Consider the following 15,082-nt stretch of genomic DNA (forward strand, 5'->3'; position numbering starts at 1 on the left):
AGTTATATATCCAGGAATAGAGAGTTATATATCCAGGAATGGAGAGTTATATATCCAGGAATGGAGAGTTATATATCCAGGAATGGAGAGTTATATATCCAGGAATGGAGAGTTATATATCCAGGAATGGAGAGTTGTATATCCAGGAATGGAGAGTTATATATCCAGGAATGGAGAGTTATATATCCAGGAATGGAGAGTTATATATCCAGGAATGGAGAGTTATATATCCAGGAATGGAGAGTTATATATCCAGGAATGGAGAGTTATATATCCAGGAATGGAGAGTTATATATCCAGGAATGGAGAGTTATATATCCAGGAATGGAGAGTTATATATCCAGGAATAGAGAGTTATATATCCAGGAATGGAGAGTTATATATCCAGGAATGGAGAGTTATATATCCAGGAATGGAGAGTTATATATCCAGGAATGGAGAGTTATATATCCAGGAATAGAGAGTTATATATCCAGGAATAGAGAGTTTTATATCCAAGATCTCGCGATCTCTGTGGCGAAAGCTTTAGGTTTCTCGATGTTAAATTGATTGTAGCGCTGTCAAAAGGGTATCTCCAGCGCACAGCAGCAGTGATGTCATCAAGCTGTCTAAGCAGCCAATCACACTGAAGAATTCTCACAGACAGCAAACCAGGAAATAAAAAGCACTGATTCAATTCACTTTTTAAAGATTTTACAGAGAGCGGAATAAAGATTGGGACATACACACGGGGTTAAGGCAGATACTGAAATAGCATAAACTTTAAAAAAAATTTAAATATTTTATTATTTTAAAAATCTAGTAATTTTCTATCATAATGGAGGAATTTGACATTCCACAAATGTAAAATCAGTTTTTCAGGGCCAGAACAGTTGTTCAGCCATCAATATGCCATTAAAACCCCAGTTACACCTATTCCAACAAGGCTTAACTTTTAATGGGGTGTTTAACGGCGATATTAGAGCAGAAAAGCTTAATTTTTCAGCAGTTCAAGTGATTTCACTGATTGCCGGCTATGGGGAGTTCCGCCTGTGGCGGTGAAGGGAATGACTGACCGCAACTTCAGGATTTCTGCATTTATCTGTGCACGCGCTAAATCCTGAAGTTACGGTCAGTTTTAGAGGGGTAATGACAGTGAACGCTGACAATTTGTCGTCATTACCATCGCAAAATCCAGGCCAATAACTGCAAATCAGTGGCACTGGAATCACTCCTTATAACATCGGCTTTGGTTAAGAGCTGGAAGCACTTTTGGTATTTTCGAAAATGTTACTGATTCTGACCTTGATGAATAATTATGAAGTTCACATGGTTTTCACAATGAACTCTGACTTACACTCAAACTGTTTCTATCACACATTCAGAGACTGTTCCACAACATAAACCGTGCGATTATATCCTGGATCATAGCTCTCGCTATAATAAATGATCAACACAATGTTAGCTGTAAATCAGGCTGGAATTAAAGCCCAATCCACAGTTCAATAAAGGAATTAATATCAGACACTGTGGTTACAACTAATTTCATTCTGCTGATGAGCGGCAAGGCACAAATATAAATGAGTTTTATTTTGGTAAAACAGCTATTTATACATTTTCACAATGAAGCTTACATTTGTAAGATTATATTTTCTAAAAGATCAGTTAATTGAGATTATAGGAATAATTTATTCATAGTTAACAAACTAAAGAATTAACACATTTTAAATGGCACTTAGTGATGAAAACACGATTCCTGTTTAAATTAATTTATTATACAGTTCAGTGGACTTTATTTTTATTTCTAACAAACATATCTTGTTAGTGTTTAACACATGTTCTAAGTAATAGACATCTCTTGAAAAACGTGATATCGCTGCATATTCAATTAGATCAGAGGATGCCACATATTGAGCGATAAATACATCAGACAGTTCTATAATTAATGATCAGAAATCAGCTCCTGTAACCACACACCTGGATTCTGCAAGAGGTCACTGCCTCCACCTTCTGGTCTAACTGAGTAACTGACACTTAGCGCCTCCAAATGCAAACAATTAGCAAGTGAGAAAATTCACACCATGACTGATGTAGTTAGTGCAGGAAAATAAATAAATTGTTCAAACCAGAGTCAGGGACTTGCCTTCACCAATTCAGAGTTTACAATAGTAGCAATTCAGACTTGTGAAATAACTCTATATATCTGTCCTCATTCACAACAGTATCTAAATCAGCAACATGGACATGTTACATCCTAACAGATCCTTTGAGAGACCGGATCATACTCGCATTCAGATTTAATTTTAACTTGGGCTACAAACCACTTCTATACCGTCTTGTAATATGTTCATTAAAGCTAAAGTGTAGTCAGGCACAGCGGCACACAGGGTCAAAGGGGTGGTGCAAAGCAGGTTGATTTTTAAATGATTTATAAAATTATACCTTCCTTTCATTCTCGTGCACAGATAAAATACTTTAATAGTTTTAACTTGGTCTAAAGGCATCTCCGCGACAGGGAATATTCTGTAGAAGTGAAGGGCATCGGCCCTCAGTATGGATCCAGTGTTATTCTTCTGTATAAACAACAAGTAAATATCATTCCACAGATCTGAAAAATAAAAATAGAAACACTGCAGAAATCTTAAATTTCAGTGCAACATGTGACTTGCAAAGTGCAAATTCTCTATTCTGGCAAGTCAACTCTTAAAGGCGCCAAACATTGTGCTGATTATACATTGCAACAGGGAGGGGAGGATCGAACCCAGCAATGTGGAGCGGTTGAGGTGAATAGTATAGATACATTTAAGGGGAAACTAGAGAACCACATGAGGGAGAAAGGAATCGAAGGATCTGCTGATAGGGGGAGATGAAGAGGGGTGGGAAGAAGCTCGTGTGGATCAGAAACACCGGCACGGACCAGTGGGGCCGAATGGCCTGTTTCTGTGCTGTTTTCCACAGCAACTCTCAATTGATGGGTCGGAGCGATCATAATATGATCGAATTCTTCATTAAGATGGAGAATGAAGTAGTTGACTCAGAGACTAGGGTCCTCAATTTAAATAAAGGAAACTACGATGGTCTGAGGAGCGAGTTGGGTAGGATTGACTGGGGAATGGCACTCAAAGGGTTGACGGTGGATAGGCAATGGCAAACATTCAAAGACCGAATGGATGAGCTACAGAACTTGTTCATCCCAGTTTGGCATAAAAATAAAACAAAAAAGGTGACTCAACCGTGGCTAACAAGGGAAATTAGGGATAGCATAAGATCCAAGGAGACGACATATAAATTGGCCAGAAAAAGCAATAATCCTGAGGATTGGGAGCAGTTTAGGATTCAACAAAGGAGGACAAAGGGATTAATTAAGAAAGGGAAAATAGAATATGAGAGTAAGCTTTCAGGGAACATAAAAACTGACTGTAAAAGCTTTTATAGATATGTGAAGAGAAAAAGATTGGTGAAGTCAAGCGTAGGTCCCTTGCAGTCAGAATCAGGGGAATTTATAATGGGAAACAAAGAAATGGCAGACCAACTAAATTCATACTTTGGTTCTGTCTTCACAAAGGAGGACACAAATAACCTCCCAGAGATGCCGGGGAACATAGGGTCTGATGAAAGGGTGGAACTGAAAGAAATCAGTATTTGTAGGGAAATGGTGTTAGGAAAATTGATGGGACTGAAGGCCGATAAATCCCCAGGGCCTGATAATCTACATCCCAGGGTACTTAAGGAAGTGGCCCTAGAAATAGTAGATGCATTGCTGGTCATCTTCCAGAACTCAATAGACTCTGGAACAGTACCCATGGATTGGAGGGTAGCTAATGTTACCCCACTATTCAAAAAAGGTGGTAGAGAAAAAGCGGGGAATTATAGACCGGTAAGCCTGACATCGGTAGTGGGGAAAATGCTAGAATCTATTATAAAAGATGTAATAGCAGAGCACTTGGAAAGCAGTGACAGGATCGGACAAAGTCAACATGGATTTACAAAAGGTAAATCATGCTTGACTAATCTACTGGAATTTTTTGAGGATGTAACTGGTAAAATAGATAAGGAAGAACCAGTGGATGTGGTGTATTTGGACTTTCAGAAGGCTTTCGATAAGGTCCCACATAAGAGATTAGCGTGCAAAATTAAGGCATATGGGATTGGGGGCAAGGTATTGACTTGGATAGAGAACTGGTTGGCGGACAGAAAGCAAAGAGTTGAAATAAACGGGTCATTTTCCGAGTGGCAGGCAGTGACTAGTGGGGTACCGCAAGGATCGGTCCTAGGACCCCAGCTGTTCACAATATATATTAATGATCTGGACGAGGGAATTGGATGTAATATCTCCAAATTTGCAGACGACACAAAGCTGGGTGGGAGGGTAAGCTGTGAGGAAGATGTCGTGAAACTCCAGTACGATTTGGACAGATTGGGTGATTGGGCAGAAACATGGCAAATGCACTATAATGTGGATAAATGTGAGGTTATCCACTTTGGTGGCAAAAACAGGAAGGCAGATTATTATTTGAATGGCAATAGATTGGGAGAAGGGGAAGTGCAAAGAGACCTGGGTGTTCTTGTGCACCAGTCGCTGAAGGTAAGCATGCAGGTGCAGTAGGCGGTTAAGAAGGCAAATGGTATGTTGGCCTTCGTAGCAAGAGGGTTTGAGTACAGGAACAAGGATGTCTTGCTACAGTTGTACAGGGCCTTGGTGAGACCGCACCTTGAGTACTGTGTGCAGTTCTGGTCGCCTTACCTGAGGAAGGACGTTCTTGCCATGGAAGGAGTGCAGTGAAGATTCACCAGGCTGATACCTGGGATGGCAGGAATGACGTATGAGGAGAGATTGTGTCGACTGGGCTTATACTCACTGGAGTTTAGAGGATTGAGAGGGGATCTCATCGAAACCTATAAAATTCTGTCAGGCCTGGACAGACTAGATGCTGGAAGGATGTTCCCGATGGTCAGGGAGTCCAGAACCAGGGGTCATAGTCTAAGGATAAGGGGTAAGCCATTTAGGACTGAAATGAGGAGGAATTTCTTCACCCAGAGAGTGGTAAACCTGTGGAATTCTCTGCCACAAAGGGCGGTGGAGGCCAGTTCATTAAATATATTCAAGAAAGAGTTGGATATATTTCTTAAGGCTAAAGGGATCAAGGGATATGGGGAGAAGGCAGGGACAGGGTACTGAATTTGGATGATCAGCCATGATCTCATTGAATGGCGGAGTAGGCTCGAAGGGCCGAATGGCCGACTCCTGCTCCTATCTTCTATGTTTCTATGTTTCTAAAACTGCCAGTGTGTGTGGAAGAGAAGGCTCTGGGTGATCAATGTGACGAAGGCAGGTCCGAATCTCACTCACGAAAGCAGTAAAGAAAGACTTGCATTTCTATAGCGCCTTTCACCACCACAGCACATCCCAAAGCGCTTCACAGCCAATGAAGTACTTTTGAAGCGTAGTCACTGTTGTAATGTAGGAAATGTGGCAGCCAATTTGCGCACAGCAAGATCCCACTGAGGTAACGACCAGATCAAATGTTTTTACTGATGTTGGTTGAGGGACAGATATTGGCCAGGACACCGGGGGGAACTCCCCCCGCTCATCGTCAGAGTGCCCTGGCATGGTTTACGTCCACCTGAGAGGGAAGACAGTTTAACGTCTCACCGAAAAGATGGCATCTCCAACCGTGCAGCACTCCTTCAGCACTGCAGTGGAGTGTCAGCCTAGATTTTGTGCTCAAGTCCCTAGAGTGGTGCTTGAACCCACAACCTTCTGACTCAAGGGCGAGAGCCACGGATACCAATATTGACAAGGACAGTGAGATTCCCCTCCATGAACCCATGACACAGGTTCAGAGCTGGCCCTGGGGGACGGGGGAGGGGAGGGGGAAACGGGACGACGAGTCGAGGGGGAGGGGGAAATGAGCGAGTAGAACGGCAGACGGTTGTGAAGCTGAGTTTACAAAGTGCTCATGAGTGCACCTAACCTACGGGAGCTTTGTAAACTTAGAGTTGAGACTCTTATGGAAAAATGATGTTCTGGCCCTGCTCTCTTTCATATTAATATTGTACTGGGTACCATTCTGGGCACTGATATGGCCACACCTGGAGTACTGGGTACCATTCTGGGCACTGATATGGCCACACCTGAAGTACTGGGTACCATTCTGGGCACTGATATGGCCACACCTGGAGTACTGGGTACAATTCTGGTCTCCGTACTGCAGCAGGGATATCCAGGCACTGGAGGAAGTGCAGAAAAGGACAAATAAACTGAGACCGACTTTAAGGTAATTAGAATCATAGAATGATACAGCACCGAGGGAGGCCATTCGGCCCATCACACCTGGGATTGGTCACTGTGGGGAGGGTGAGGAGTGGGGATTGGTTACTGTGGGGAGGGTGAGGAGCCGGGATTGGTCACTGTGGGGAGGGTGAGGAGCCGGGATTGGTCACTGTGGGGAGGGTGAGGAGCCAGGATTGGTCACTGTGGGGAGGGTGAGGAGCCGGGATTGGTCACTGTGGGGAGGGTGAGGAGCTGGGATTGGTTACTGTGGGGAGGGTGAGGAGTGGGGATTGGTCACTGTGGGCAGGGTGAGGAGCTGGGATTGGTCACTGTGGGGAGGGTGAGGAGCCGGGATTAGTCACTGTGGGGAGGGTGAGCAGCCGGGATTGGTCACTGTGGGGAGGGTGAGGAGCTGAGGTTGGTTACTGTGGGGAGGGTGAGGAGCCGGGATTGGTCACTGTGGGGAGGGTGAGGAGCTGGGATTGGTTACTGTGGGGAGGGTGAGGAGCTGGGATTGGTTACTGTGGGGAGGGTGAGGAGCCGGGATTGGTCACTGTGGGGAGGGTGAGAAGCCGGGATTGGTCACTGTGGGGAGGGTGAGGAGCTGGGATTGGTTACTGTGGGGAGGGTGAGGAGCCGGGATTGGTTACTGTGGGGAGGGTGAGGAGCCGGGATTGGTCACTGTGGGGAGGGTGAGGAGCTGGGATTGGTCACTGTGGGGAGGGTGAGGAGCCAGGATTGGTTCCTGTGGGGAGGGTGAGGAGCCGGGATTGGCCACTGTGGGGAGGGTGAGGAGCCGGGATTGGTCACTGTGGGGAGGGTGAGGAGCCGGGATTGGTCACTGTGGGGAGGGTGAGGAGCTGGGATTGGTCACTGTGGGGAGGGTGAGGAGCCAGGATTGGTTCCTGTGGGGAGGGTGAGGAGCCGGGATTGGCCACTGTGGGGAGGGTGAGGAGCCTGGATTGGTCACTGTGGGGAGGGTGAGGAGCCGGGATTGGTCACTGTGGGGAGGGTGAGGAGCTGGGATTGGTCACTGTGGGGAGGGTGAGGAGCTGGGATTGGTTACTGTGGGGAGGGTGAGGAACCGGGATTGGTCACTGTGGGGAGGGTGAGGAGCTGGGATTGGTTACTGTGGGGAGGGTGAGGAGCCGGGATTGGTCACTGTGGGGAGGGTGAGGAGCTGGGATTGGTCACTGTGGGGAGGGTGAGGAGCTGGGATTGGTCACTGTGGGGAGGGTAAGGAGCTGGGATTGGTCACTGTGGGGAGGGTGAGGAGCCCGGGATTGGTCATTGTGGGGAGGGTGAGGAGCCGGGATTGGTCACTGTGGGGAGGGTGAGGAGCCCGGATTGGTCACTGTGGGGAGGGTGAGGAGCTGGGATTGGTCACTGTGGGGAGGGTGAGGAGCCCGGGAGTGGTTACTGTGGGGAGGGTGAGGAGCCCGGGATTGGTCACTGTGGGGAGGGTGAGGAGCTGGGATCGGTCACTGTGGGGAGGGTGAGGAGCCAGGATTGGTCACTGTGGGGAGGGTGAGGAGCCGGGATTGGTCACTGTGGGGAGGGTGAGGAGCTGGAATTGGTCACTGTGGGGAGGGTGAGGAGCCGGGATTGGTCACTGTGGGGAGGGTGAGGAGCTGGGATTGGTCACTGTGGGGAGGGTGAGGAGCTGGGATTGGTTACTGTGGGGAGGGTGAGGAACTGGGATTGGTCACTGTGGGGTGAGGAGCTGGGATTGGTTACTGTGGGGAGGGTGAGGAGCCGGGATTGGTCACTGTGGGGAGGGTGAGGAGCTGGGATTGGTCACTGTGGGGAGGGTGAGCAGCTGGGATTGGTCACTGTGGGGAGGGTAAGGAGCTGGGATTGGTCACTGTGGGGAGGGTGAGGAGCCCGGGATTGGTCATTGTGGGGAGGGTGAGGAGCCGGGATTGGTCACTGTGGGGAGGGTGAGGAGCCGGGATTGGTCACTGTGGGGAGGGTGAGGAGCCAGGATTGGTCACTGTGGGGAGGGTGAGGAGCTGGGATTGGTTACTGTGGGGAGGGTGAGGAGGTGGGATTGGTTACTGTGGGGAGGGTGAGGAGCCGGGATTGGTCACTGTGGGGAGGGTGAGGAGCTGGGATTGGTCACTGTGGGGAGGGTGAGGAGCCAGGATTGGTTCCTGTGGGGAGGGTGAGGAGCTGGGATTGGTCACTGTGGGGCGGGTGAGGAGCCGGGATTGGTCACTGTGGGGAGGGTGAGGAGCTGGGATTGGTCAATGTGGGGAGGGTGAGGAGCTGGGATTGGTTACTGTGGGGAGGGTGAGGAACCGGGATTGGTCACTGTGGGGAGGGTGAGGAGCTGGGATTGGTCACTGTGGGGAGGGTGAGGAGCTGGGATTGGTCACTGTGGGGAGGGTAAGGAGCTGGGATTGGTCACTGTGGGGAGGGTGAGGAGCCCGGGATTGGTCATTGTGGGGAGGGTGAGGAGCCGGGATTGGTCACTGTGGGGAGGGTGAGGAGCCAGGATTGGTCACTGTGGGGAGGGTGAGGAGCTGGGATTGGTCACTGTGGGGAGGGTGAGGAGACAGGGATTGGTTACTGTGGGGAGGGTGAGGAGCCCGGGATTGGTCACTGTGGGGAGGGTGAGGAGCTGGGATTGGTCACTGTGGGGAGGGTGAGGAGCCAGGATTGGTTACTGTGGGGAGAGTGAGGAGCCGGGATTGGTCACTGTGGGGAGGGTGAGGAGCTGGGATTGGTCACTGTGGGGAGGGTGAGGAACCGGGATTGGTCACTGTGGGGTGAGGAGCTGGGATTGGTTACTGTGGGGAGGGTGAGGAGCCGGGATTGGTCACTGTGGGGAGGGTGAGGAGCTGGGATTGGTCACTGTGGGGAGGGTGAGGAGCTGGGATTGGTCACTGTGGGGAGGGTAAGGAGCTGGGATTGGTCACTGTGGGGAGGGTGAGGAGCCCGGGATTGGTCACTGTGGGGTGAGGAGCTGGGATTGGTCACTGTGGGGAGGGTGAGGAGCCGGGATTGGTCACTGTGGGGAGGGTGAGGAGCCCGGGATTGGTCACTGTGGGGTGAGGAGCTGGGATTGGTTACAGTGTGGAGGGTGAGGAGCCGGGATTGGTCACTGTGGGGAGGGTGAGGAGCTGGGATTGGTCACTGTGGGGAGGGTGAGGAGCTGGGATTGGTCACTGTGGGGAGGGTAAGGAGCTGGGATTGGTCACTGAGGGTAGGGTGAGGAGCCCGGGATTGGTCATTGTGGGGAGGGTGAGGAGCCGGGATTGGTCACTGTGGGGAGGGTGAGGAGCCCGGGATTGGTTACTGTGGGGAGGGTGAGGAGCCCGGGATTGGTCACTGTGGGGAGGGTGAGGAGCCCGGGATTGGTTACTGTGGGGAGGGTGAGGAGCCGGGATTGGTCACTGTGGGGAGGGTGAGGAGCTGGGATTGGTTACTGTGGGGAGGGTGAGGAGCCGGGATTGGTCACTGTGGGGAGGGTGAGGAGCTGGGATTGGTCACTGTGGGGAGGGTGAGGAGCCGGGATTGTTTACTGTGGGGAGGGTGAGGAGCCCGGGATTGGTCACTGTGGGGAGGGTGAGGAGCCCGGGATTGGTTACTGTGGGGAGGGTGAGGAGCCGGGATTGGTCGCTGTGGGGAGGGTGAGGAGCTGGGATTGGTCACTGTGGGGAGGGTGAGGAGCCCGGGATTGGTCACTGTGGGGCGGGTGAGGAGCCCGGGATTGGTTACTGTGGGGAGGGTGAGGAGCCCGGGATTGGTCACTGTGGGGAGGGTGAGGAGCCCGGGATTGGTCACTGTGGGGAGGGTGAGGAGCTGGGATTGGTCACTGTGGGGAGGGTGAGGAGCCTGGGATTGGTCACTGTGGGGCGGGTGAGGAGCCCGGGATTGGTTACTGTGGGGAGGGTGAGGAGCCCGGGATTGGTCACTGTGAGGCGGGTGAGGAGCCCGGGATTGGTTACTGTGGGGAGGGTGAGGAGCCGGGATTGGTCACTGTGGGGAGGGTGAGGAGCTGGGATTGGTTACTGTGGGGAGGGTGAGGAGCCTGGGATTGGTTACTGTGGGGAGGGTGAGGAGTTGGGATTGGTTACTGTGGGGAGGGTGAGGAGCCGGGATTGGTTACTGTGGGGAGGGGAGGAGCCCGGGATTGGTCACTGTGGGGAGGGTGAGGAGCCCGGGATTGGTTACTGTGGGGAGGGTGAGGAGCCCGGGATTGGTCACTGTGGGGAGGGTGAGGAGCCCGGGATTGGTTACCGTGGGGAGGGTGAGGAGCCCGGGATTGGTTACTGTGGGGAGGGTGAGGAGCCCGGGATTGGTTACTGTGGGGAGGGTGAGGAGCTGGGATTGGTCACTGTGGGGAGGGTGAGGAGCCCGGGATTGGTCACTGTGGGGCGGGTGAGGAGCCCGGGATTGGTTACTGTGGGGAGGGTGAGGAGCCCGGGATTGGTCACTGTGAGGCGGGTGAGGAGTCAGGGATTGGTTACTGTGGGGAGGGTGAGGAGCCGGGATTGGTCACTGTGGGGAGGGTGAGTAGCTGGGATTAGTTACTGTGGGGAGAGTGAGGAGCCCGGGATTGGTTACTGTGGGGAGGGTGAGGAGTTGGGATTGGTTACTGTGGGGAGGGTGAGGAGCCGGGATTGGTTACTGTGGGGAGGGGAGGAGCCCGGGATTGGTCACTGTGGGGAGGGTGAGGAGCCCGGGATTGGTTACTGTGGGGAGGGTGAGGAGAACGGGATTGGTCACTGTGGGGAGGGTGAGGAGCCCGGGATTGGTTACCGTGGGGATGGTGAGGAGCCCGGGATTGGTTACTGTGGGGAGGGTGAGGAGCCCGGGATTGGTTACTGTGGGGAGGGTGAGGAGCTGGGATTGGTTACTGTGGGGAGGGTGAGGAGCTCGGGATTGGTCACTGTGGGGAGGGTGAGGAGCCCGGGATTGGTTACTGTGGGGAGGGTTCGAGTAACTCACCTTATTACACAGGATCCTCTTTATAAACCCATCTGAGAGTCACGATGCATGTCATGGAAAAGCACAATTAAACAGAGAATATTTACGTGACTTTTCTGTTAAGACAGATGAGAAGAAATATTTGGTAGGTTGTGGGATGAGGTGGTTTGGTGATGGTTGCCTGTATTTTGGACATCACTGAACAACTTGCATTGTCCACGGGCACCACAAGGCCATGCCTTCCAAAAGCCAGACTCGGGCGAATGAGTCACAAACAGGCCATGCATCAACACAACCTGCAGCAATCAGTGGTGTCCACACGTTACAATAAACACATGCTGTTCACAAAGGCAAACCACCCAGATTATCTCATTGAGTTTTCATTGTTCGCCAGTATCCCTTTTCCAAGTCAAGGAAGCCTTCATTCTCAAATCAAACTAGTTTTTATCTTCTCTAAAGCTGCAAGTGGTTGTCAATTTAAAAGGGAACTGAAGTCTAGGGGAGGCACTTTGCTTAAATTACTCTCCCTTTTCCTAGAAATAATTAACAGTCTTAGCAGAAATGTAACTTTAAAAAAAATCACTATGGAGAACCTAATTTCTCTCCTATCTCCTCCTCCCCCTCGTCTCGTCCCCTCCCCCCACACGTCTCCGTCTCCATCTTGTCTCCCCATCTTGTCTCCCCCGCCTCGCTTGTTTCCCCCTCCCCCTCGTCTCATCTCCCCGTTTCCCCCTCCCCTCCCCCTTCCCCCCACGGTCTCCTACCCCCCCCCCCACACGTCTCCCCCCCTCTCCTGCCCCCCACGCCTAACTGCAGCCACTCCACCTCCCTCCAAATTCATGAGCTCAATGGGAAAACAAAATAGATGAAACTGGCTGAAAGACCATGAGTTACAATTTACCACTTGTCTAATTTATACAATTGTCAGTTCGTACCACGGTCTGCCGATAACAAGGGAAAGGATAAACCACAATGCGGGTGCCAAAAATCAAATAATGGCAACTTAACAGAATGATTGCAAGCAAAGGAAGCTGAGGGTTAGAAAAGCCGTGACTATAGAACGGAGAGCAGCTTGGGTTAATAGTGTGAAAACAACCACAGGCAACTGACTGACCAATCAGGTCTGAGAATACTCATCGTCCTCCTCTTCTCTGACGAGCATACAGATAAAACAGGCAGTCATTACTGCCCCGATCAACTGCCAGACAAAGAACGGCAGCTTTAGAAATTAGCCACTTAGCAACTTCTGTATTTATAGCTTACAGTCAAACAACACACCCAGCACTCAACACATTAAATAACCCCGCAAGGAAACTTGTACATGAAGTATGCCTGAAGTGTATCAGCTCATCTAAACCCACAAGTAATACCATGGACTGAAAACCAGTGCCAAATCTTGGCTGATTGTAAAAGCAGTACTGCTTGATGTGCAATGGGAGTTTGACTGTTGCAGGGAGTTCTGGGGCAATCTAATACGATGTGTAGAAATCCGAGCGTTATCTGCGCTGACACTGAATTCAGCCCACTGAAAGTTCGCTTCTGGTTACATTTTGCAGACTGCAGAAATACACTGATGAATTGCAGAGACAGCTCCTCACAGGTGGAGTGTGTAATAAAGCCTGCGGTACAAATATTTCAAATACCCATTTGACCAGGTCTCTGTCCCTTCACTTTGCCTCCGGATTTCCAGGGCTTCCCTGGGGTAGAGCATTGAGCACAAACCCATCGCAAAGGCAATAAGGCCAGGGGGCATTCCCAGTCTCAGTTTCCTACACATTAGCCCATTCAGCACCCAATCAGAGGGGCGTCCAATGGGACCAGCTGCCGGGGTAGCGTGGAATCGCCTCTCGCCCACCCCAATTATAGATCTGTGTGACAGAAAGGAAGGAAAAAAATGTAATTAAATTTGTGCAGTGCTCCCTTCAACAAAATTCACCGTCCCATAGTGACAGACACACTCACCGTCCCATAGTGACAGACACACTCACCGTCCCATAGTGACAGACACACTCACCGTCCCATAGTGACAGACACACTCATGTCTGATAGTGACAGACACACTCACCGTCCGATAGTGACAGACACATGCACCGTCCCATAGTGACAAACACACTCGCCGTCCCATAGTGACAGACACACTCACCGTCCCATAGTGACAGACACACTCACCATCCGATAGTGACAGACACACTCACCGTCCCATAGTGACAGACACACTCACCATCCGATAGTGACAGACACACTCACCGTCCCATAGTGACAGACACACTCACCGTCCCATAGTGACAGACACACTCACCGTCACATAGTGACAGACACACTCACCGTCCCATAGTGACAGACACACTCACCGTCCCATAGTGACAGACACACTCACCGTCCCATAGTGACAGACACACTCACCGTCACATAGTGACAGACACACTCACCGTCCGATAGTGACAGACACACTCACTGTCCCATAGTGACAGACACACTCACCATCCCATAGTGACAGACACACGCACTGTCCCATAGTGACAGACACACTCGCCATCCCATAGTGACAGACACACTTACCATCCCATAGTGAGACACACTCACCGTCCCATAGTGACTGACACACTCACCGTCCCATAGTGACTGACACACTCACCGTCCCATAGTGACAGACACACTCGCCATCCCATAGTGACAGACACACTCACCATCCGATAGTAACAGACACACTCGCCATCCCATAGTGACAGACACACTCACCATCCGATAGTGACAGGCACACTCGCCGTCCCATAGTGACAGACACACTTGACGTCCGATGGTGACAGACACACTCACCGTCCCATACATAGATACATAGATACATATAGATACATAGAAGATAGGAGCAGGAGTAGGCCATTCGGCCCTTCGTGCCTGCTCCGCCATTCGATGAGATCATGGCTGATCCTTTAATTCAGTATCCCGTCCCCGCCTTCTCTCCGTAACCCTTAACCCCTTTTGCCCGTAGAAATATATCTAATTCCCTCTTAAATATATTTAATGAGCTGGCGTACACTGCCCTCTGTGGCAATGAGTTCCACAGGTTCACCACTCTCTGAGTGAAGAAATTCCCCCTCATCTCTGTCCTAAATGGTTTAGCCCTTATCCTTAAATTATGTCCTCTAGTTCTGTTCTCACCAGCCAAGGGAAACATTCCTTCTGCATCCAGTCTGTCTAGACCTGTCAGAATTTTATACACTTCTATGAGGTCCCCTCTCAATCTTCTAAACTCCAGTGTGTACATCCCTAAACTACATAGTCTCTCCTCATAGGTCATTCCCGCCATTCCTGGTATCAGCCTGGTGAATCGCCGCTGCACCCCCTCCATGGCAAGAACATCCTTCCTCAGATGAGGCGACCAAAACTGTACACAGTACTCGAGGTGTGGTCTCACCAGTGCCCTGTACAGCTGCAGCAAGGTATCCCTGTTCCTGTATTCTAACCCTTTTGCTATGAAGGCCAGCATACCGTTTGCCTTCTTGACCGCCTGTTGCACCTGCATGCTCGCCTTCAGTGACTGGTGTACAAGAACACCCAGGTCTCTCTGTACTTCCCCCTCTCCCAATCTATTGCCATTTAAATAATAATTTGCCCTCCCGTTCCTGCACCCAAGGTGGATAACTTCGCACTTGTCCACATTATAGTGCATCTGCCATTTATCCGCCCAATCGCCCAGTCTGTCCAAATCGCTCTGGAGCTTCCTGGTCTCTTCCTCTGAGCCCACCCCCCCTCCTAGTTTAGTGTCGTCTGCAAATTTGGAAATGCTGCATCCGACTCCCTGATCCAGGTCATTAATGTAAATTGTGAACAGCTGGGGGCCCAGGACAGATCCCTGTGGTACCCCACTTGTTACTGCCTGCCATTCAGAAAATG

At 50.5% G+C, this 15,082-nt stretch overlaps 1 protein-coding gene across 2 annotated transcripts in view; it reads right to left on the minus strand.

Moving 5' to 3' along the window:
- Positions 1–456: 456 nt before the first annotated feature.
- Positions 457–15,082, minus strand: part of tspan11 (tetraspanin 11) — a 134,315-nt gene continuing 119,689 nt past the window's right edge. Inside the window, exon 7 of one of the 2 annotated variants that reach the window (XM_086009717.1) lies at positions 457–2,587. In XM_086009717.1, coding sequence (XP_085865843.1) covers positions 2,528–2,587 — 60 coding nt within the window. In that variant the 3' untranslated portion in view covers positions 457–2,527. Of the gene's footprint in view, positions 2,588–11,980; positions 12,387–15,082 lie in introns of those variants that run through there. The other variant, XM_086009716.1, reaches the window with a different exon arrangement.

This window comes from Somniosus microcephalus, chromosome 16 (genome assembly GCF_052327205.1).
Source record: "Somniosus microcephalus isolate GS21.2 chromosome 16, FLI_Smic_1.0, whole genome shotgun sequence".
Classification (NCBI taxonomy): Eukaryota; Metazoa; Chordata; class Chondrichthyes; order Squaliformes; family Somniosidae; genus Somniosus; species Somniosus microcephalus.